Here is a 25,395-nt window from a genome sequence, read left to right as displayed (position 1 = left end):
TCTAAGTGCAATACTCTTATTTATGCAGTCCTATTTTTCTTCTTATTTTGTAAATATAATTCTAAGGAACAATTATTGTGCTGAGGGTTCAGGAAACTCCCTTATTGCCTTTAAGTTAATACTGAACCAAAGCTTCTCAATGATATTTAGTATCTAAAAGAAGAATTTCTCTTATGTGCCGTGACCATTTACTGATTATTCCTGAGACCTCCTTTGACTGCAGATGTTAGAGATGAGATATCAGACATGTAGGGGCTTAGGCAAAACTGATGGAGATGGGCAAAATGAATTAAGAGGTAAGAATGAAGTTTGTAGCTCAAACACCGGTCTCTTCCCAGAAACCAAAATTATTACTCTGGACCAAGAAATTCAGTTAGCCTACTTACTGTACTGGGAAGAATCACACAGGTCTATACTCAGATCCTAGCTCCTTTGTTTGCTCCCTGTGTAACCTTGAACAAGTTACTTGACCTCTCTGAGCCTCAATTTCCTCACATGCAAAGAAGGAATAATAACTCCTCTCTCTCAGCTCACCAACTGCAGCAGTCTGGCAGCCCTACTATACTGTCCTTGCAAATTTCTCCCCATACTTCTCAACAAGTATTTCAAATCATCCTACTATACCCAAAACCCTCTCTTGGCAGATGACCTGGCATTCTGATTTAAAAATATTAAATAAATAGAAGTCTTCAGAGGGAGCTCTCTAAATTTCCTCTATGCAAACCTTCATTCCTGTGTGCATGTGGACCTATCTTTCCACCCTTTTCTCCCCATATTCAAGGTTAATATTTCCATGACTACTCTCGATCCCATTCTGTATCTTTGGAATATATCCATTCTACAGACACTTCTCAGACAATGTTTGAACATTTCAACGTCTCTCACATCTTGGAAAAAAAAATCCCTTGACTTTGCCATGGCTGTCCATCAGCACCAGCCACTGAAACTGGTGTCTCCAGAGTTAGCCACTGCTCTGTCAGTAGCTGCAGTGAGTACTCTTCACTGGGTTGTTTTTGTTTATTTGTTTGAGACAGAGTCTCACTCTGCCCCTGGGGCTGGAGTGCAGTGGCATCATCATGGCTCACTGCAACCTCAAACTCCTGGGCTCAAGCGATCCTCCTGCCTCAGCCTCCTGAGTAGCGGGCAATACAGGCACACCCCACCACGCCCAGCTAACTTTTCTATTTTTTGTAGAGATGGGGGTCTCACTCTTGCTCAGGCTGGTCTTGAACTCCTGACCTCCAGCAATCCTCCCACCTCGGTCTCCCAGAGTGCCAGGATTACAGGCGTGAGCCACAGCGCCCATCCGTACTCTTTACTCCTGGCTGTGTTTGAGTTCTTGGTAGCATTTAATAGCTCCTAGTTGAAATATTCTTTTCCCTTAGCTTCTGTGATACCACATTCACCTTGACTTTCTTCCTGACTCTTTTGGCAGTGATGTCTCAGTTTGATTTGTTGACTCATCTCCCTGTACCTGATCCCCAAACATTGCTGTCGCTTAGGACTCTGTTCGTTCACTGAATAATCACTCTGGTTCCCTCACCCACTCTCCTGGCTCCTGTTACGTTCTAATCTGCCATTAACCCCCAAATCATTAAGTCTAGGCTAGCTCTCTCTACTCAGCTCCCAACATCAACTATAAAAAATCTACCCAAATTTCTTCGGAACATCTCCACTTGGATGTCTCTCAAGTGTCACAAATTCAGGTGTTTAAAACTGAACCCATCAACTACTGTGTTATAATATCTATTAGTGCATAAAAGCCATACCAAGATTCAGTAGCTTTTAAAAAAAAAAAGCAATTTGTTTTCTCTCTTGGTTCTGTGAATTGACTGGAAAGTTCTTGCTTTCTTACTTGGGACTCTCATGCACTTGCGCTTAGATGTCAGTTGGGGTTATCTGTAGGCTCCACTGAGCTGGAAGTCCAAGGTAGCTCACTCACATGGCTGACAGCTGATGCCATCTGTTGATGTGAGCTCAACTGTCACTGTCACCTTAACGTGGCCTTCCATGTGGCCTGCGATTCTCAGAATGTAGCGGCTGGTTCTGAAAAGGAATATCCCAAGAGGGAGCATTCCCAAGGACCCAGACAGAAACTACAGACTTCTTATGACCTAGCATTGGCCATTCTGGGATATCATGTTGTGTGGGTCAGGAAGTCAGTATGGTTATCCCAGATTCGCGGGAAGGGGAATTAAACTCCCCCTCTCTACTGGAGAAATGGCAGAGACGATTGCAGTGGGGTTTTGTGGGATGGAAGATATTGTCGTGGCTATCTTTGGGAAACACAATTGCCAGATCATCTTTCTTTTCAAATTTGCTTTTCTTTCAGAGATTTCTAAACAGTCATCTACCTGCCCCCCATACACAGTTTCGCTTTCTGCAGTTTCAGTTACCTGTGGTCAACTGTGATCTGCAAATATTTTGCAGATATTTTGAGATACTGAGATATTTTGAAAGAAAGAGACCACATTCATATTACTCTTATTATAATATATTATTATAATTATTCTATTTTATTATTACTTATTGCCATTAACCTCTTGCTCTGCCTAATTTATAAATTAAAGCTCATAATAGGTATGAATATAGGATTCATATGAACTTATGACAAACACAGTGTATATGGGTTCTAGTACTATCTGCAGTTTCAGGCATCTACTGGGGGTCTTGGAATGTATCCCCCTAGATGAAGGTATCCCATGGATCAGGAAATAGCATTGTCATTCACCTCATTACCTGTTCCAGAAGTTTAGGAACAGGTGGTCATACCTCTTAGGACAGGAGTCACACCTGACTCCTCCCACTCTCTCACCTCCCATACTCAAGCAAGTTCTGTCAATTCTAAGTCCATAATACCTTCTGAATCCTATCATCTCTCACCTGGATATTGCCGCCACATTCTCTGCATGCGGTATGTTTCCCGTCTTGCTCATCCATTCTTCACACACAAATTTGAGATATCAATACCTGGCCTGACCCCTTTCAGTGACCTAGATTCTGGTTAGATGATGCCTTTAAATGACTAACAAGGCTCTCCACAATCTGGCTATGTGTATCATACTATACTATAATATAGAAACAATGTAGCAGAGAGATAATAGACTGGTTTTGTATACTAGTTCTGATTGTTAATGCCTGTGTTACTTGGGACAAGTTATGTAGCTTCTTTGTACCTAAGTTTTCTCATCAATTAAAAGGGACTAATTTACCTGATAGAATGGTCTTGAGCATTCAATATAAATACTTTAAATGGTGTACACTACATAGTAAATGCTTGAAAAATGTTAATGTTTATCATTATTACTATTATATTAAGGTCATATCTATTTTTACACTGCCCTATACCAAGCTCTTAGCACAGCTATTGGCATGTATGAGCGCTCAAAAAGTATTTGTCGAATGAATGAATGAAAATATTAATAGTATGACTAAATGATATGCTATAAAATGTATAAAGGGCCAGCACAGTGCCATGTATCGAGTATATGTAAAGCAAATGTTGGTATAATATAGCATAGTGGTCACAAACCAAAGCTTTGCCACTCACTGGGTACGTTTAAGCAAATTACCCTCTCTAACTTTCTGTTTCTTCATAGTACAGTAGTGAGGTTTAAATCAGATAATGCAAGTAGGGTGCCACGCAGGGATTGGAACATGACAAATACTCAATACATATTAGTAATTATTTTTTTGCTCTTTCTTCTGTAATTCAAGATTATGTGCTTAGAATTTGTAGAAAATCTTTAAGAAGAAATTCTTTAGATCAACTTCAATAATATCTTCTAAAGAAATAATGGAAATCCCTATCATTAGTTATTTGTATTTTTAGTTATTTAGATTTTATGAAAGGAATATTCCCCATAATCTTCCTTTGAATGCATAGGATTTCTTCATTTTGTGTTTACTTAATGTGCACATATTATGTGTGTACACTGAGCAAGGTTCTGAGAATATTGCAATACAGAAAAGACAGTCATCCTCGTTGTTCCCAGAGCATATGAAATGCTAAGCGAGGCAGGAATCAGACAGGCAATTACAATGAATTAGAAAATGTACAGTACGAAAATGTAGAGTGTACCACGACAGAACAGTTCAACACAGTTGTATTCAAAAGGGGCAGTGAGACAAATGTGAAACTTTAGCGTGCGATAATTTGGGACAATATAAGACCAAAATGAAAGGCCATAAAGTTCAGTTAGTATAGTTATGACAAATGACTCTTCCAATAAAAAAACCTCTTTTTGTATGAGTACAAATTGGAAAACTGCATATATGTGTGTACATGTATATGTACATACATGATTCATCCTCTGTAAGCAAAGTAATTCCAATTGCTTTTAAATTTTATATTAGTCATCATGTATTTAATAACAATTTTCTCAAATATTAGCCAATGTTACAGAATTAGATTTTATAGCAGGTTCAAATTACCTGTGATTGAAGAAACAGGACTAGCAGGGCTCTAAGAGCCAGTTTTATCCACTAGTGCTTATAGTAGTTGTGTTATTAGTCCCTTTGTATAATAGTTCCTTAATTGGATGCTATATTGATTTTGTCCATTAAACTATGTCTGTAAAGTAGTTATTTCTTATTTCACTTAGCTGGTGATGTAACACTCTGTATCCACAATGTTAAGTTATGGCATGTGGTTGTTTATAAAAAAAAAATATGTTCTCTTGGAGATCTCAAAGTCAGGGTAAGAATCCAAGGTTAGGTCATAGACTTGGAGGGTGGGCTATTGATTGTCTATAAATGCTTAACCTTGTTTCCTGACATCTTAATTATTAGAGTCTCTGTGGGATTTAAGAAGATACTATCATTTACCCTCCTCAACAATTGCACTTACACTTTTACCGTTTAATTTCTTCTCTGCCTTTCCATTTTAATCATTACAGGCTTGTTTGCTCACATCATATGCAGGTGGCAAATTCGTGATAATATGTGACAAAATATTCCTTTTATATTTTTACACAAGTATCTTGTAACTTTTATGTATTGTATATGAGTATTTTGTAACTTTCAGTGATTTTTCTGGGATCACAGAATTATTTTCAGATACCAAACCTCTTAATTACCAATATGACTTTAAATACTCTGTTTTGTCCTTACAGCATCTATGATTGGTAAACAGTTATTTATAAAAAATTTTTTTTCCAGAGTTCAAAGTACTCTTTTTAAGGCATTATCTGAAAAAATGCCTGTCTGCTGATGTGTTTTCAGACACACTGGCCATCCGCACAAGAAGGAGAGGAATAACAATAGCTTTGTATACGTGGCCTCTTTATGTTTTCACACTCTGACAACTGTATTTTAAGACATTAAGACTGTTGTGACACATACTTACTGATGAAAGAAAAAAATCACAGTTAGTAAGTGAAAAGACTGCTAGTGGCTCCCACATTCAGGCACAACGGGACACGTTGAAAAAAATCTTCAAGATGATACCCTATTGTGTTTGAAGACATGCTACATCTCACCCTTACTGTGAAGGCTTTAATTGGTTTGATTCCTAACCCACAAGCTTTGAGTATAGAATAACTACAGGGCACTCTGTTGCCCTGTCTCTATTTTTTCCTCCAGTTTTCCTCCTTTTTCTCTTGGTAAAACCTACAGACAACCTTAGTGTTTCCTATGATCATTCCCAGGTTCAGGCGCTAGGGCTTTATGGATGTAGTGATCTCAGTAAGGGAGGATAGAGAGCCCTAGAACTGGCCTTCCTTTTATTTCCTCTGAAGCCAAAGTTTTCTGGAATTCAGGACATGATGAAAGACTTCTGTGTCCAGGCTTTTATCTAAGAGGATTGATGAGCTTCAGAGGAAAAGGTTGTGCAAGTATTTACAAGTTTATCAAACTGTGTCAATGGCTCACTGACTTCCAGGTGTGTTTACAATCAATAAAGAACATTTGGAAATGCTAACAGGAACGACCACACTTGACTTGGCTAAATTAGAGAAGGGCTATGACTTGAAAAGCAACAGTGCAGAATTTAAAAAGACAAAGCCCCTTCACAAAACCCGGGTCCCCTGATATTCAAACTAGAGGCTTAACCAGGAATGTTATACTAATCTAAGCTGCCGCTTCAGTGGATTTAAGCAGAGAGAAGTCAGTGATGTCGTTATATCTCTACATTGCTGATTAGAATTAGGGGTCAGGTCTGCATCTACCTTTTAGAAAAGACGTATTCTAATATTTTCATTAAAAAACGCATTCTAAATAGTACAATAACTTAAAGCAAATGGAAGTTGACATACACTTAGAGATGAGATTCATATTTCACAGGAAAAGCTAAACTAGATCAGTGATTTCCACCTATTTTGTTCTTGTGTTCTCGTGGCCCCTTAAACAAAATACATATACAAATTTAAATTAAACTTTTTTATTTCCTGAGGCCATATAATAATGTTTTTAAAAACCTTTATTCCATATTGAATTATGTTTACAAATATTAGTTGTATGCATTGGACTGAAAACAACCTAATTGTTATATAAATATGTGAAGCATTTTGATAATGAGGAAACATAAAAAGTGAAAATGTGTTAAAAATAGCTCTCTGAGATGAATGGGAACTGTTTTCAAATAGATTATGTATTCATCGATGAATATTACTTATTCATATTATAATATTACTTATTATAAGAATAAAATAAAATTCTATTCCTGTTCTCCTTTTTTATAAGTATAAACATGAGAAATCTTGCTACAAAATAAGTAAGTGGGAATGGAAAGATTTTTTAGAACAATGCTGTTCAATTATTTGAAGACATTTTTAGTTATATGTGAAAAAATTTCATTTCTGAAAAGTGTGTTTAGTGGTCTATAAGCTGCCAATTCCATCACATTTCTCCTTTAGTTTTACTGAAAGCAAAGAATTGGCAACTATCTACTTTGAAAAAGATTTGTTAGACTCAATTTTTGTAATCAATCTATTTCTCCATTTCTATGTAGTATACTGAAAAAGGCTTTACCAAGGCTTAGCAAAATACTACTAATTATACCTGTTACTCTTTTACTTAGCTGCACTTTGTTTACTCTGGTATTCTCAGAATGGGGTGGAAAATGGAACTATTATTCATACTAATTCACTTTTATGTTGTATTTTCTAATGCTTTCATCTTATTACAGGCATACCTTGTTTTATTGCACTTTGCTTTATTGTGCTTTGCAGATATTGCATTTTTTACAAATTGAAGGTTTGTGGCAACACTGCGTCAAATAAGTCTATTGGTGCCATTTTTCTAACAGCATGTGCCCACTTAATGTTTCTGTGTCACGTATTGGTAATTCTTGCAACATTTCAAACTTTTTCATTGTTATTATATCCTATGTTGCCCAGGCTAGAGTGCAGTGGTGTCATCATAGCTCACTGCAACCTCAAACTCCTGGACTCAAGTGATCCTCCTGGCTCAGCCTCCTAGGTAGCTGGGACTACAGGCTCATACCACCACACCAGGCTAATTTTTCTAATTTTTTGTAGAGATGAAGTGTTGCTCTAGCTCAGGCTGGTTCCAACTCCTGATCTCCAGTAATCCTTCCTCATCAGCCTCACAGAGTATTAGGATTACAGGTGTGAGCCACCATACCTGTCCTCACTATTATTATATCTTTTATGATGATCTTTGACCAGTGATCTTTAATGTTACTCTTGTAATTGTTTTGGGATGCCATACATTAACCCCATATGAGATAATGAATTGAATCAATAAATGTTGTATGTGTTCTGACTCCTCAGCTGACCAACCATCCATTCTTCTCAATACCCTCACCCCCTGTCTATCCCCCTCTTTGGGTTTCCCTATTCTCTGAGACACAGCAATATTGAAATTAGGCCTACAATGTCCTACAATTAGCCCTGCAATGTCCTCTAAGCATTCAAGTGCAAGGAAGTTGCACATCTCTCACTTTAAATCAAAAGCTAGACATTATTAAGCTTAGTGAGGAAGGCATGTTGAAAGCCAAGATAGGCCTCTTGACCCAAAGAATTAGCCAGGTTGTGCATGCAAAGGAAAAGTCTGGAAGTGTTACTCCAGCAAATGCACAAATGATATAAGAAAGTCAAGTAGCCTTGTTGCTGATACGGAGAAAGAAGATCAAACCAGCTACAACATATTCCGCCTAATCCAGACCAAAGCCCTAACCCTCTTTAATTTTATGAAGGCTGAGAGAGGTGAGGAAGCTGCAGAAGAAAATTTGAAAGCTAGTGGAGATTGGTTCATGAGGTTTAAGAAAAGAAGCTATCTCCATAACATAAAAGTGCAAAGTGAAGCAGCAAGTGCTCATGGAGAGGCTGCAGCAAGTTATCCAGAAGCTCTAGCTAAGATCATTGGTGGCTACACTAAACAACAGATTTTTAATGTAGACAAAATAGTCTTATATTGGAAGAAGATGCCATCTAGAATTTTCATAGCTAGATAAGAGAAATCTGGCTTGAAAGCTTCAAAGGACAGGCTGACTTTCTTGTTAAGGACTAATGCAGCTCCTAGGACCAAAACTCCTAGGACCCTTAATTAAGAATTATGCTAAATCGACTCTGCCTCTATAAATTTAACAACAAAGCCTGAATAACAGCATATCAGTTTACAGCATGGTTCATTGGCTATTTTAAGCCCACTGTTGAGAACTACTGCTCAGAAAAAAGATTCCTTTCAAAATGTTACTGTTCATTGACAATACAAGTCATCACCCAAGAGCTCTGATGGAAATGTGCACAGAGATTAACGTTGTTTTCGTGGCTACTAACACAACATCCATTCTGCAGCCCATGGATCAAGGAGTAATTTTGACTTTCAGGTCTTATTATTTAAAAAGTACATTTTGTAAGGCCATATAGCTGCCATAGGTGGTGATTTCTCTGATGGATCTGGGCAAAGTAAATTGAAAACTTTCTGGAAAGGATTCACCATTCTAGATGCCATTAAGAATATTTCTGATTCTTAAGAGGAGATCAAAATATCAACATTAACATGAGTTCAGAAGTTGATTCCAACCCTCATGGGTGTCTTTAAGGGATTCAAGACTTCAGAGGAGGAAGTAACTACAGATGGGGTGGGAACATGAAGAGAACTAGAATTAGAAATGGAACCTGAAGATGTGACCAAATTGCCACAATCTCATGATCAAATTTTAATGAGTGAGGAATTGCTTCTTATGGATGAGCAGAGAAAGTTGTTTTCTTGAGATGGAATCTACTCTTAGTATAGATGCTGTGAACATTGTTGAAGTGACAACGAAATATCTAGAACATTAACACTGACTATTTAGAACTTAAGTTGATAAAGCAGCAGCAGAGCTTAAGAGGATTGACTTCGATTTTGAAAGACAGTCTGCTATGGGTAAAATGGTATCATACAGCATTGCATGTCACAGAAAGAAGGGAGAGTCAGTTAATGCCTCAAACTTCACTGTTGTCTTATCTTAAGAAATTATCACAGCCACCCCATCCTTCAGCAACCACCAATCTGATCAGTCAGCAGCCACCAACATCAAAGCAAAAATATTACAACCACCAGCAATATTATATCCACCAGCAAAAATATTACAACTTGCTGCAAACCCTGGTGGTCATTAGCAATGTTTACAAATAAAGTATTTTTAAATAAGGTATGCAAGTTGTTTTTTAGACATAATTCTATTGTACTCTTAATAGACTACATTATAGTATAAACATAACTTTTATATGCACTGGGAAGCCAAAAAATTCATGTGACACATTTGATTGTGATATTCTCTTTATTGTGGTGGTCTGGAACCCAACCTGCGATGTATCTGAGGTATGCCTGTGTATGCTTCAGACATATCTATTTCATTAGCTAATTTAATTTATGAGAAATACCCATTATGTAACTTAACTGGCAAAGCCAGTACTTATCAAATTTCATTTTTGCCAGAAAAGTCTGACTTATTTTTTCAGTTTACATAAATTAATCTACATTTTGCTTACAGCCATCTCAGATCTGAATTCCTGCTCTAGGTAGATAGGTAGAGAAAGAAATAAAGCACAAATCTCTGCCATAAACTTGACAATTAGAATAAATAAGGCATCACTGCATTTAATATTTCTTAATTTATTGACATTCTCCTTGTAATCATGAAACTCTTCTGTAGGTGAAAGCTTTCTTTGGCAATTGTTAGGGGTGGGTGATAAGGTCATTAAAAATGTAATCCCTCCTTTTTGATATATCTGATTTCAAAACATGCCAGCAATCCTAAATATCCTATTTTTAATTCCATACTTTGCTCTTGATAAAAATACATGTAAGACAGGGAAAGACAATGAAGCCCTACCTTGAATTTATGGTGTCTTGAATAAAGGAAGCTTTACCAACAAAAATACTTTAAATTTTGCCTTTGGCACACTGGAAGCTTTGTGCTCCAAGATAATGTGTCATAGTAAAATTCTAGGTATGTGAGAGGTATGCAATTCTTTTGTGAATAAAGTCTACATATGGAAGTTGTTGAGGTTCTAGAAATTCTATTAAAATGAGCTACCCCATTTCTCACTGAAAAGTCTTAATGTACCCTAGGATTATGACAACCCTTGTTTGAAGACCCCTGAAGTAGGTGACCCCGTGGGAACTTGACCTCTAAAATCCTGCGATGTTGTGATTAATTAGGCTTTTTCATTACAGGAGAAAAAAAGATTATCACAATTACTACTGCCCCATTCAAGCACTTCCAATCAACCTTCATTGTTTTGTTTTACAAATTAAGAACCCTCTTTCTGAAAAAGAGCCACCTGTTAAATTAGCTGAGGGACTAATTGAATAAATAGATACACTATTGACAATAATGGGTCCTTATATCATTTCAGTGAGAGGTTTTAACCCCTCGAAATCAATATATGGAGAAAGCAACAAAGCCAAATGCCTATTATAGTCAGAACTTGATTATTATTACCAAGTAGTAATTACCAAATACTTGATTACTAGTAATTAATTTATGGGAAATACCCATTATATAATTTAACTGGCAGAGCCAATATTCATTAAAATCAAATTTACTTTTTGCCAGAAAAAATCTGGCTCATTTTTTCTTGATTTACTTGGTTACTATTACCAAATGACAATAAAGTCAGAACTTGATTACTATTATAAAAGCTAATGTTATTGAGTAAAGATAATGTTTTGGAAAAAAAAAAAAATTCTGGGATTAGCACCAGTTTATGCTTCCCAGCTTTCAAAGCAAAGGTATGCTATTAAAACAGCTAAAAACCATTTAGAGCAGCAATAGATAGGATCAACACCACAGAATAGATTAAATTACATAAGGTTTAGACAGTACTGATAGAGCTTGTTAATAACAATAAAGTATAACAATAAAGCCTTAGAAATGTATAAACTTGAATGAGTTCAAATATAAACCATATTCACATTTAAATATTATATATGTACTAACAGATCTTACTGAGGAAAAAATTACTGTTCTATTCAGTACTTTAAAAATAGTTTCATGTGGAAGCCAATCAAAAGACAAAAGCTTAGTTGGAACTTGTTATAAATTTTAATATAAAGAATGCTGTGTTGTAGTATCCATGGCAGTTTTTGTTTTGTACAAACTGGACATTCCTTCCTAATAAAAATAAGTATAACTTTATATCCTAAAATTATAAGTAGATTCTCTAGTGTGGTTCAATGAGTTAATATATCTGATTTTATATGAAATAGACAAGTAAATTTAAAACTTAGTAATTGCAAACAATATTTTTGTTTTAATAAAAAGCAAAGATTCTATAGATAATTATTTAAAACAAATGGTTTTGGAATCATGCAGACCTTGATCTGAGTCTTGACTGTACCACTTATTTTGATCACATTGTTTATTTATCTGGGCTTTAGTTTCTTCATCTTAAAATGACATCAACCTCCTGGAATTGCTTTAAAATTTAAAACAAATAATATAGGTGAACTTACCTGTTATGTCATGGGTTCTCACTAAAGATTAACTCCATTTCTTGCTCTCTCCCTCAATTATCTCAAAAAAGGCTAATTGATGACAAATGAAGGCTTCTCTGCATGCTAACTGAAAAGTAGAATATCTGGTCTCAGATATTTAAAAATTTCTACGAGTAAAGCAAGATATTTGTTTAGATAGAAAGCAAAATAATTGCTCAGTGATAGGATTATATATTTTTTCTCTTTTTACTTAACTGTATGTTCTGATTTTGCTAAAACAAATATTATTGTAAAATAAATATTTAAGATATCTATGAATGATGCATAGTTCATAATCTAAGTTGATACATGGAAACTTACAATGATTACTTACTATAATTCGATTTTGAAATTTTATTCCTTAGAGCATTTTATATTACTAAATTCATTCAAGAAAGGTAGACTCGATAAACTGCCGTGATTATGGACAGTGGGAGAGAAGAGAGGAAGTGAGACTGTAAATAATGTCTTTTTATTAAGCTTCCTTCTACAGCCCCCTCTGCCTCACCCGGGTTATTGCAACTGTGTCCTCACTCATCTGTCCACTGCAGGCTTCCCACACTACTGCACTTTAATGTTCCTGAAACAATGATTTCATTTCACCTTTAGCCTGCTCAGAACCCTTAATGGGTCTCCATTTAGCAATCGCTGTCCTTTGTAACCGATGGTACACGTGTCATTGTAGGATGCAGTAGTCCAAGTAGAAAGCAATCCTAACATTTACTGGTAATATACTCTGCCTCAGACCTCTCATTTATCTGTAAGTGTGAATTCGTTGTAGGCTGCATCAGATCCCAGCGGCCATGCACTGGGTGTCTGCCTTACTCCCCTGTGGTTGCAGGGCATTTTTCTTAGCAATTTCGAATTCTGTTTCTCTTGATTACAAACACACACATGCACAGCAACACAAAAACAAGTGCCTTTGTGCCGTGGAAATGCAGTTTACCCATAATAAGTCTTCTGTAAGCATGTCTTTTTAAAACATACCGTACAGGATATGCACAGTAACAGAATGCTATAAATGTATACATCTTCAGGGAAAAGGGTGTAATAACGCTCTTTGATGGAATGAAAATACAAAAAAATCACGTCATGAATAAAGACCATATTCTTTAACATGGTATTCAAGGTTCTCCATAAACTGATGCCGTTTTCCCTTTGCAACCTCATATCCCGTTACCTCCCACGACAAACCAATTCAGTACTAACTGAGGGCCGCACACTGCAATCGGCACTTCATGTATCGTACCCCGTGTAGTCCTTACAAGGAAGGGTGTACTGATTGCATTGCTAGATGAGGTTTGGTATCTTCCTTAAGGTCAAACAGCTATTTAGTGACAGAGCCAGGGTTCAAACCCAGGTTTGTCTGACTCCAAACCCAGTTTTCTTAACTTCTTTCCTGGCCAGATGGATTCTTGTGCTCACCGTCACCCTAACACCTGTCTAGTTCCACTGCCGTGCTTGTGAGCGTGATACATACCCCAACCCAGAAACCTTGTCCTGCCTGTCCTTCCACGGGTTCCTCAGCACTTACCTCTGCAGGGAAATCTTTCAGCCTCCAGTGTGTAGTAATACCACCGTCCTCTGACCTTTGGTCATGTATTGCTTTAGGTGCTCATTGAATTGTCAGTTTGAGTGTTGTCTCCCCAACCAGGTAATTAGCTGATTGGTGGCAGAAGCTATAGCATCTCTCAGACTCTACTCCTTAGTTTATGTTTCTTTTTATCACCCATAGTGCTGTGCCTAGTAGACACACAGTAAAAATACACTCAGTGTTATTGTAATAGCCCTTCACAGATAGTCAGAAGACTGTTTCCTCTGTCATTAAGATAATTTACAACTCTCAGACCTGAAATTAATGTCCTCTAAACTTTGAATTAACAACTTCTCTGTATTTATATTCAGCTTAATGTGAGGAAAAGACAAGTTGGTAGTGAGTCAACTTTGCTATCACTTTTAAAGTGTTGAATAGATACTTTAGAGGATAATTTGCCCCATTGCATTCTGTTCCTCAGCCTTTGGGGACCCTTTCTGCACAAGAGACAATGTGGTTCCATTTCCACTTACGGCAAATTGTCACTAACTCCCTCAGAGGAACTGGGAAGGAATCTTGGCAAAGAGGGAAAAGGGAGACACCGTACCAAAAAGAGAGTAGTCTTAGATCTGTTTTCTAGAATGCGGGCTGTGCAGGTAAGGAGGGGATGGTCTCTAAGAAATGACAGAGATCCGAGAGCAGAGAGGTTTTGTTCCCAGGGATTAAAGGCCAGGTGAGGAGCAGCACAGGAGTCAGGACAGCCTACATCAAAAACTTTGTGAGAATTCAAGCTTATCCCTCCTTCCTTTCTCCTCACAATGTTCCTACGACACCCTCTCCATTTCCCTTCCAGCATCTGATTTTTCATTCACTCTTGTATAAAGTTTAGAGAGAACTACATGAATCAGTGGCATTGATTGGTTTTGTTGTTTGTTTAAGAATTGATTTGTAAATCTCCATAATCCATACTGCCTTAATTTACACTTTGCAGTGTTATGGTATGTTTAGAATGACTGACAAGTACTAGACTAAATCCCTCCCAAGAAATAACAAGACAAATAATTTGTAAGATAATTATGTTTCAAGTGAAAAAGAAAGACTGTAGGTGTGAAAACAGCTTTAGTAATAGGCATACCTTGGGGGGAGTCTAAGGATTTTGACTTAAGTATCTTAAAGAATGTGCTAAATCAGAATTAGTAAAAAAATAATATCTAACAAAAAAGATTTTAAAGTAAAAATTTTATGAGAACATTTTATGATAAAAGGATGAAGTGTCTGAGCATTTAGTAAAAAGAACTTTTTCAAGAATTTCAAAAGCCTGTTTTGTTTTATTTTTTAAAAATCTTTCATTCTTCATCAGTGGATCTCTTACATCCAGGAAAATTGGGTGGATTTACACAAGAAAACAACACCATAGATTCCGGAGAACTTGATATTGGCCGAAGAGCAATTCAAGAGGTTCCTCCCGGGATCTTCTGGAGATCACAGCTCTTTATTGATCAGCCACAGTTTCTTAAATTCAATATCTCTCTTCAGAAGGATGCATTGATCGGAGTATATGGCCGAAAAGGCTTACCCCCTTCCCACACTCAGGTAAGATTAGGCTTTGCCATCAATAAAATGAAAACTGCTAGTTGCGTTTTTAACTTATTTCATTTCTTCCTAAGTTCAGATGTTTGGTTAATTGTTGGACTACTCTTGAATGGACCTTTTATAGTAGAAAGAATTTTGAATATAGGTTACACATACTTTGAGATATTTGTGCATCAGTGGCAGGAAGGATGATATTTTCTTTCTGACTTGCTTTGATCATTATTGACTAATTCAAGTGTACTAAATTTTGTGAGTAACTCAGTGAATACTGAACATCATCTGAGCACCTCGTAAAACCCCATGGATGTTCTAAGTGTTTTAAGAAGATTTCTATGATGATTTCAGATGCTCTTATTCCTTTCATGTAACCAGTGCATAACAAATTCATCTCAAACATGTGTTCATTCTGTTCAAAATATATTTTTAACTTATGTCAGATTTATTCTTAATAAAGAAATTATGGGAACATAAACATAAATATGATGGTATGAACTTTATCAACTCAAGCTACTATTCCTCACCTAAAGTCATTGGCACTGAAATAAAGAGGCAAAAGGGCTTTCATAGATAACCAAATGTGATCACATCAGTGTGGTCCTCAGAACAACTCAAATAATCCTAAATCTCAAGGAATTTTGAAATCAGTTCCCTGGCATAAAATTTCCTTCACAATAACAGTCACCAATAAGCTTTTCCATAATCTGATACAGTACCAGGTCATAGTGTGTGAATTGGAAATTGTGGCTTAAAATAGGTTCCATCATGTTTAAGAGAAATTATTTAAATTCCCTACCATAAAATTGGAACTGAGACTTTTCCCAAGACCAACTATTATGTTTGTAAATAGAGGAATTTCAAAACTATAATAATTGGTTAATTAAAATTGACAGTTGAGTGACCTTAAAGTTATATTTAATAATTAGTTTATTTACCCATGGATTTCATGCTAATTTGATTTGATTTATAAAATAAGAATTGCATGTATGCTTTTTATTATGTAATGTGAGAAATGTTTTTTCTATAACCTTGGAAGACAAATTATGAAGAAAAGTTATCATATACTAATAGAGAAATTATATCTTTAAAGAAAGATGAGCAAGAAAATGTAAACATCCTTTCTCTAATGTAATTGTGGATCTGGTTCATATACATATATAAATTTTATGTCTGTGAAATTTTTGAGTGTCAGGCTTTAGCATATTCATTTTTCTTATTTAACATTTTTCATATCTATATCATTAAGGTAAATGTCTTTGATCCTTATACATCAAATACTTCTTATTATGTACTAGTGTCCAATTTTAAATTTTAGATTTGACTCCAGTTCATGTTATAGGTGACAATGACTAGGATATAATAACCAGATTTTCTTAAATGGAAGTGGACCTCTATAACTTTAATTATAGTAGATTGCATTTATAGCAATTATCCAGTAAAATGTGAAAAAATATTTTCCACTGAAACCACAGACATGGCGATTATACATTATTTGTGTATAATTTAAGAAGTATATCTCTCTAAGCTGAGCACAATAGTGAGCATGTAGCTTACAAATTCCAGAAAATAATTTCAGATAAAAATGGTCCATTGTGCACTTGAAAGGTTTATTTAAAGATTTGGGGTTGATTCTTTGTAAGTTGTATGTAACATATAAGATTAGAGAAATAAAAGGTGCAGTTTCAGGTTTTCTCATAGTCCTTTCAGTATTTAAACACAACACATGTGATACCCACTTTTCTGCCACAATATATGTGTTTAAGTAGGTTATGCATTTTCTCAAGCTTCACAGCTATTATTATAGTTCCTTCCTCTGGTTTATTCAAGATCAGCAGAGCAAACAGCTGTTTCTGAGTTCAGTGTTTAAATATGAAATATTCTATAAAGCAGTCCAAATTGAACATTTCTCCGTTTCTGGGGAATGTTAAATAAATCAACCTGAAATAATTAAAATTGGCCAGCCATTCAGAATGGTCACTCGAGTTTTGAAAGTCTTAGTGACTCTTTACAAAACTGTCCACTTGGTTGCTGCCAAGGAAGCAGTGGCCTTTCTTTTCCCCAACGCCCAGTTCTTTCTCCGGGACAGTTAGAGGCCCACAGAAGCCATTGAGCACTTTATGGCTAAGTGTCCTGTGGCATTTCGGTGCACCTGCATGAAGGCTGTTCAAGAATAGGAGCCAGAATCCTGAGTTCCGAGCACACCGTCACCGCTTTGTGACCTTGCACAAGTCACTAAACGTCTCTGAGCCTCACTGTCTATTAGGAAAATGAGAGAATTCCATCAGATGATCTCTAAATTCCCTTCCTTCTCTATATTTTAAGCTTTGTCTCATGCTGGCTCCCCCGAAGTAGTGTAATTGAAGAGTTAGCCCAAAGAATTTCACCCTAAAAACAGTATAGGATCCTACACTTCTTCCACCCTGCCTGCCAAAAAAAAATCCATGTCTCCATTTTGTGAATAAATATTACAAAGCAAAACTCGTTTGCCCTGAAGTGATCACATTACACCCTAATAACAAAGGTCATTAAACATTTGCATCCAATATGGTTGTTTGGGGTAGAAATAGTTTTAGTGTTAAGTAGAGAACTTTTCTTTAGGTATTTGAATATCTCTCCTGAAGTCATGTGTGAAACACCCCATACAGAAGAGCCTAGAACTGGACCAATACTCAGAGCCTGTTGGCTACTGCCCACCCACCCCCCATCATGCCCACCCACCACCCGAGCCTCATTTCATTGTTCAAACAGTGTGATGCAAATGCTGATCTCTATGATAAAAGTGATTATTGTGATTTTTGCCTTGAAAGACCAACTAAAACTCAAATTTTCCTCCCTTTTACTTTTTCAACTAACTGTGTTTAGTTAAGGGAGAAAAATGTTTATCTGCATTGGACCATAAAAAGAAACTTTTTCCTGTCTTTGCCATGCTAACATAAATGTTTAAGTCTGATGAAATGAATGGCTTGAGATAGCGACCCTTTCAAAGCTGCTGAATTAATTTTCCTCTGAAAATTTTAGAATAGAATTCTGTGAAATTTTTCCAGGTCAGCTATCCACACCAGTCGTTAGTTTCATCCTTGTAAGATTTAATGAAAAATAAATTTTTGAATCCTAATCGAAGGTTTTTGGGTGTATTTTTCAAAGCTATATATAGTAGTATAGTGTACTTCTCACCATAAACATGTCTTGGGAATAAAATAAAACTGGGAAAAAGTCTATGGAAGCTGAATCCACTATACTTTTAAGAAATTGTTATCTAAAAAGTGCCTTGAAACTAGGTTGAAAAGTCTTTTCATTGTTTTCCAAATTCACTGTATTATCTCTGTTTACAATATTTTACCTCAGTGTTACCAATCACATTTCATATTTTTAATTCTTTTTTAAATTCTCCATTTAAATTCTTCCAGCCACCCAATATTCATGATTAACCTCACTCAAACAAAAATTATGTTTGCTGATGGCTGACTTGATAATAGTGATTGGGCACATTTACTGTTATGACCACCCTTTCAGGACCCCTCCACTGTTTAATTTTTTAGACTTTCGATCAAAGATGTAAATGCATCTTGGTACATGTTTTTACTCCAACTGTAACTAAGTAAAAGCCCGTGCATTTCTCCATGGTGCTTGAGGTGGTCACAGGGTCACAGACTGCCATGGTGGAGATGGCCCTGGCTTTGGAGCCAAGTGCACCTGAGTTCAGAGACCAGCTCCACCACTCACCAGATGGCTGACCCTGCCGAAGCTTCTCAAGACTCAGTTCCCTTTGTCTTTAAAGTGTAAATATTGGCTGGGCACGATGGCTCACGCCTGTAATCCTAGCACCCTGGGAGGCCGAGGCAGGCTGATTGCTCAAGGTCAGGAGTTTGAAACCAGCCTGAGCAAGAGCAAGACCCTGTCTCTACTAGAAATAGAAAGAAATTAATTGGACAACTAAAAATATATAGAAAAAATGAGCCAGGCATGGTGACGCATATCTGTAGTCCCAGCTACTCGGGAGGCTGAGGCAGGAGGATTGCTTGAGCCCAGGAGTTTGAGGTTGCTGTGAGCTAGGCTGACGCCACAGTATTCACTCTAGCCTGGGCAACAAAATGAGACTCTGTCTCAAAAAAAATAAATAAGTAAAATAAAGTGTAAACATTAATTCCTGGATTCCTGTGAGGATTAAAAATAATCCCAGCACAGAGTAAATATCCAACAGTAGTTGTTACTACAGGAGTATTAAATAAGAGAGAAAGACCTTACGAGATTATCTGGTGGTCTAACAAACATAAGGCTGCTGGCAACATGGATGGAACTGAGGTCACTGCGTTAAGTGAAATGAACCAGGCACAAGAAAGACAAATACTACACGTTCTCACTCATAGGTAAGAGCTAAAAGAGTGGATCTCATGGAGGCAGAGAGTAGCATGATGACCAGGGGCTGGGAAGGGAAGGGGCGAGGGTGGTGAAAAGAGAGGATGGTTAAGGGGTACAAACATACAGTTAGAAGGAAATAAGTTTTAGTATTTGATAGGTCAGTAGGAAAATGATAGTTAATTTATTGTGTATGTTAAAATAGAAAAGAAGATTTGCAGTTTTCCCAGCACAAGAAAAAGGTAATCCCAATTACCCTGATTTGATCATTGCAGATTATATACAGGTATCGAAATGTCACATGTGCCCCCAGAATATGCGTATAACTATGCTATCTCGATAAAAAATTAAGTAAAAATAAAATAAGCATGCCAGATTTGAAATGTAAGTTTATGGAGATTTTATGTTTGCATCCTCCACACTCATCAAACTTTTCATCAGTCAGGAGAATGAAATAAATTTGGAAACCATATTGCTCAATAAGGGGGAAAAAATGAGCTGTGAGGTTTAAATCCAGCAGTGGTGTGTGGTGGGTAGCTTTGCCCGTCCGTGTAAATGCTATGCAGAGACGACGTCTACCATTTGGACCTGTCAATCAGGAACTTCTTTCTCACGTTGTACGTATTCGCACGAAGGGGAAAAGCTTGATGAAAGAAAGCAAAGAGAGAGGCAGCCGCCGTGTTGCATTTCTGATGGCTGACACGGTTTTGCTCGTCCTCCCCCCAGTACGACTTCGTGGAGCTGCTGGACGGCAGCAGGCTGATCGCGAGAGAGCAGCGGAACCTGCTGGAGTCCGAGAGGGCCGGGCGGCAGGCGAGATCCGTCAGCCTGCACGAGGCCGGCTTCATCCAGTACCTGGACTCCGGCATCTGGCATCTGGCTTTTTATAACGATGGGAAAAATGCAGAGCAGGTGTCTTTCAATACCATTGTCATAGGTAAGAGCGGTGTCTTCAAAGGGGCTGTTCGCAGGCTACAGCCTAAACACTGTGTTGAATAGAAACTGCATTATCTTTACCAAGTTGGGGGCGTAAAAGCCCAGATAAAATGCGAGAAATAGTTTTAACTTGTTGATGTGAGAATATGTGACAGACCCACGAAGCACTGGAAGAAAATATTTTTTGGAATTACCTTGGGAGAGGAGAGTGCATCATGAAAACACTTTAAAAATGTGCACTTGAAGTGGCAAGGCTTCGCTTTGCTGTTTGAATAATCTAGTGTAAATGAAGATCAAAGTGACACAGTTTATCTTTTGCAAGAGGCAGGCTATACAACAAGTGTTCCTTCTTTCTCTTTTCTTCAGAGTCTGTGGTGGAATGCCCCCGAAATTGCCATGGAAATGGAGAGTGTGTTTCTGGAACTTGCCATTGTTTTCCAGGATTTCTGGGTCCGGATTGTTCAAGAGGTATGCACGTTAGAGTCTTTTGGTAAGCCGATAGAAATAAGCTGTAGAAACACAAGTAATTCAGAAAACTACCGAGACAAGAGAGAAAGGGGGCGAAAGTGGCATATCACTTGTTCCAGCGATGTCTTTTCTTTCGGAATCTGGGTGGAAAATGCGGCTGTTAATTCTTCTGTCGTGTTTTATTTCACAGCAGCCTGTCCGGTGCTGTGCAGCGGCAACGGGCAGTACTCCAAGGGCCGCTGCCTCTGCTTCAGCGGCTGGAAGGGCACCGAGTGTGATGTGCCGACGACCCAGTGCATTGACCCGCAGTGTGGGGGTCGTGGGATTTGCATCATGGGCTCTTGTGCTTGCAACTCAGGATACAAAGGAGAAAATTGTGAGGAAGGTAAACACGTCAATATTTATAGAAGCCTGTTGTTATCTTCATAAAGAACAGATTATATCTGTAATCTTTAGCTTGGCAAGTGAATCTCTTTTTATATGCTTCCTTATGAAAGTGATTTTGATTTCCAGATTTAGGGATGCGTTGTTTTTTTGGCATTTTAACTAATAAAAAGAACAAATACCAAAAAGCCCCTTTGCTCTTTTTCAGTAGCGTGAAGAATTCTTTTTTTTTTTTTTTGTTACTCTGAGAAATATGCAAACATTTGTGCCTTGAAACCAACAGTTGACTGTTGTTTTTTTTTCTCTTTGTTGTTTTTCACATTGATGGCAGCTTCTAAATCTAAATCTTCGGCATCTCTAGAAAGACAGAATAGCGAACATAATATGCTAGTGAAAAAAGTATGTCACGGATTTGTTCCATAACTGTATATGATGAGAGTCAAGATACTATCCTGTAAAATGCAGTCGAATTGTTTTTTCAAAAAGCAAAAAAGCACCATTTCTGTTCTTCAATCAAATTGATTTTATTGATCTGCACACACAAAGTAATGCAATTAAGTCTCTGGAATTAAATTTTCAGGCCATTGACCCTACAAGTGTAAAGTTTTATTGAGTCAAATTGCTAAATTAAATCTCGTCATCTAAAGCACATTAAAGTGAATTAAGAAGGATAGAAAGCATGCAACTCATTTATTTCTCAAACAGTTTGAAGATCCCATACAGCTGTCAGTACTCAGTGGTCTTGGATTAGGTCAGCTGATACAGATTTTGTTATAGAGAAGGCAATACTTATTACTCTCTGATTAGGCAGAACAGAGAGCAATAGTCTGAAACCTCAAGAGCCTGTGTGTGTAATTCATGAAAATTACAAATCCTCGCAAGAGTTCCAATTACCTAAATGGCATTGGACTGGTCCTTAATGCTTTATTTTATTACAGTCCTCTGCATTTTCAGAAACAAGTTCTTGAAAATGGTGTATAAATATTTGATTATCCAAAAATGTTCATTAGATTAGGATTTAATTCTTTATCCGGCATGTACTATGGTATCTTCTAGATTTAATAAAGTTGTTCTTTTTTCTCTACACTAGCCGATTGTCTGGACCCTGGATGTTCTAATCATGGTGTGTGTATCCATGGGGAATGTCACTGCAATCCAGGCTGGGGTGGTAGCAATTGTGAAATACTAAAGACCATGTGTCCAGACCAGTGCTCTGGTCATGGAACATACCTTCAAGAAAGTGGCTCCTGTACTTGTGACCCTAACTGGACTGGCCCAGACTGCTCCAATGGTGAGGTTAATAAATGTAGTACAATTGAATGTTTAATATTATTTAGCACACTTATTAAGCTTAATACAAATTTTTGTAAAGTAATTATGGGAAAAAAAATTAAAAGTAATGAAATGTTGTCTTATAAAAAGAAATAGGCTTAGCCAATTTGCCATTAAAATCACTCCTTTAGTATTACTGGGAAGAATAATCTTTCATTTGCGTAAGATCCTATCTTCTTAACTCTCACTTTATGGAACTACTAATAGAAACCAGCCTCTCTAAAGGCCTAAGTACAGCTTGATGACTTAGCACATTATCTTGTAAACAGAGAGCCCCAATCTAAAAAAGAAATTGACAATATAAGGCTAAACATGATCACAATGAAGAGTAAACATGTACAGATATTATGATATGTATAAAGGTTCAACACTGAGTTTTTAATTATAATATGATTAGAAATGACAGGTAGTAATTTTATTCAATCAGCCAAGTTGCTGTCAAGCACTTACTAAAGTACATGGCCTTGTGATAGGTCCTGTAAGAATAAAAGAGTAACAAAATGGTGATTGCCCTCTAGAACAGTGGCTTTCAAATTTTTTGACCATGATCTCGAGTCTTAAGTACATTTTTACATTGTGACCTAGTATGTGTATATGTATTCCTGCATATACTCACATAATTGAAACAAACATTTTACAAAGTGATATACACTGATACTTTTTTCAAGTCTATTTTTTTTTAAATGCTGGTTGCAACCCATAAACTAATTCTATCACCCACTTATGAGTCACAGTTTGAGAAGATGCCATTCTAGTGTAGATTATAGTTTAATAAGGGAGATGAGATGAATACACATGAAATAATTAGAAACAAATACATTCTGGTTTAATACTACATTGAGGGTTACGTGGAATAATATGCTAAATTCAGTAGACATTCAGAGAAATGATTCTACTTTGATAAGTTTTGAAAATTTTCAAGGAGACATTTATTAACATTTCTTGCCTTCATTTAAAGGTGGTAGCCTAGGAGGGGGTTATTTTTTGACTAGGGGGAAAGTGTCAGAAAGTACTGAAGAGCACTGACTATGAAATTAGATGCATGGGTTCATACCCAGCCTCTATTCCTTGATAGCTGTGTAACCTTGGGCAAATTACTATATGCCTCAGTTTACTCTTCTATAAAATCATAGGACATTCTTCACACATATGCTGTGGGGAATTACTTGAAGTTATATATATAGTACTAAGTACAAAGCTTGGTCCATAATAAATTCTGTTACCACCACCACCACCACCACTACTACAGGTTAAGCATCCCTAATCCAAAATCCAAAAGCTCCTAAATCTGAAACTTTTTGAATGCCAACATGACACCCAAAGGAAATGCTCACAGGAGCATTTTAGATTTCAGATTTTTGGATTAGGGATGTTCCACAGGTATATCTTCTGCAAATAGTCCAAAGTTTGAAGAAAGTTCAAACTCTGAAACACTTCTGGTCCCAAACATTTTGAGTAAGGGATGCTCATCCTATACTTCTATTAGCAAAGATGCAACCATGAGAAATATCATTGTATTCATGGGACAGTGAAAAAAGAGTATTTGGAGGTAAAAATATGGTTGGGCCCAATTATGGGTAATGCAGCTTAGAAATGATGTTTTAGACAATGAAGAACTCAATTCACTAATAACAATGATGCACTCACTAGTACGATGAGAGTTTAGTTTTAGGAAAACTATCATATAGATACATCAGAGAGTGAACAGTGGAACTTTGATGGCTAGAAGACAAGTTAGTAGAAGACTTTCATAGAAGTGTGAGGTGACGAGATCATTAGTTTGGAGACAATAGAAATTAAAAGGATAGATCTGAGGGACAATTTAAAGGGAGAATGGGACTTGCTGAAAAAACAGTATAGAAGTTTGGTGAGAAAGAACTATAATTATGAAGCAAAGGAAGTTGGGGCTAATGTTAGTATCTCTAAATGAGGCAAGAAAGTTGGGAAAGGATGAGGCTGAGTGGAGAGGCAGGATGTAGGTGAGGAGATGGAATAGAAGTTTGAAATAGAGAAGAGGATAAATTCTGTTGGGATACTCAAATGGTCTAAGCAAAAATATAATTCAAAAAAAGAAGAGAGGAGGCCGAGGCGGGCGGATTGCTCAAGGTCAGGAGTTCGAAACCAGCCTGAGCAAGAGCGAGACCCCGTCTCTACTATAAATAGAAAGAAATTAATTGGCCAACTGATATATATATATAAAAAAATTAGCCGGGCATGGTGGCGCATGCCTGTAGTCCCAGCTACCCGGGAGGCTGAGGCAGAAGGATCACTCGAGCCCAGGAGTTTGAGGTTGCTGTGAGCTAGGCTGACGCCACGGCACTCACTCTAGCCTGGGCAACAAAGCGAGACTCTGTCTCAAAAATAAAAAAATAAAAAAAGAAGAAGAGAAAAAGGAGAGGAAAAATGAGAAAGAAGGGGGAAAAAAAGAGGAATAGGAAGGAAAAAGAGGAGGAAGGAGGAAAAAGGACACATTTTACTAGCAGTGTTGAGTAAATGAAAACATTCCGCATAAAGCTCAGATTCAGTGAATGGATCTACACACTCTCAGTCCTGCCCACACTGATTGCCCCCTTCTCTGAACCTGCTGTTCAGCAGTTAAGTGGTTAAGAACATAGACTCGGATGCTGAACTGCCTGGGTGCACATTTCGGACTGGCCATTGACTAGCTCTAAGACATCAGTCAAGTTAGTGAACTTCTCTGGGCCTGTGTGTGTTTATCTGTAAAATGGGGATGACAGCAGGACTACTTTATACAATTGTGGAAAGGTTTGAATGAGTTCATGAGTGCAAAGCACTTAGAATAGTGTCTTACACAGTAAGTACTCAGCAAGTATGAAGCATTATTAACAGAAGTAGTGGTGGCG

The 25,395-nt window shown here is 37.1% G+C and overlaps 1 protein-coding gene across 9 annotated transcripts in view; it reads left to right on the top strand.

The window, feature by feature from the left end:
* Positions 1 to 25,395, top strand: part of TENM3 (teneurin transmembrane protein 3) — a 2,406,934-nt gene that overhangs the window by 2,279,079 nt on the left and 102,460 nt on the right. For 6 of the 9 annotated variants that reach the window (XM_076010705.1, XM_076010704.1, XM_076010701.1 and 3 more), the window contains 5 exons: positions 14,826 to 15,058; positions 20,138 to 20,348; positions 20,714 to 20,815; positions 21,006 to 21,200; positions 22,290 to 22,490. In XM_076010705.1, the coding sequence (XP_075866820.1) occupies positions 14,826 to 15,058; positions 20,138 to 20,348; positions 20,714 to 20,815; positions 21,006 to 21,200; positions 22,290 to 22,490 (942 nt within the window). The remainder of the gene's footprint in view (positions 1 to 14,825; positions 15,059 to 20,137; positions 20,349 to 20,713; positions 20,816 to 21,005; positions 21,201 to 22,289; positions 22,491 to 25,395) is intronic. The other 3 variants (XM_076010707.1, XM_076010706.1, XM_076010703.1) reach the window with 1 other exon arrangement.

The sequence above is a fragment of the Microcebus murinus genome, chromosome 15 (assembly GCF_040939455.1).
Source record: "Microcebus murinus isolate Inina chromosome 15, M.murinus_Inina_mat1.0, whole genome shotgun sequence".
Lineage (NCBI taxonomy): Eukaryota > Metazoa > Chordata > Mammalia > Primates > Cheirogaleidae > Microcebus > Microcebus murinus.
This window is presented reverse-complemented; position numbering and strand designations above follow the sequence as displayed.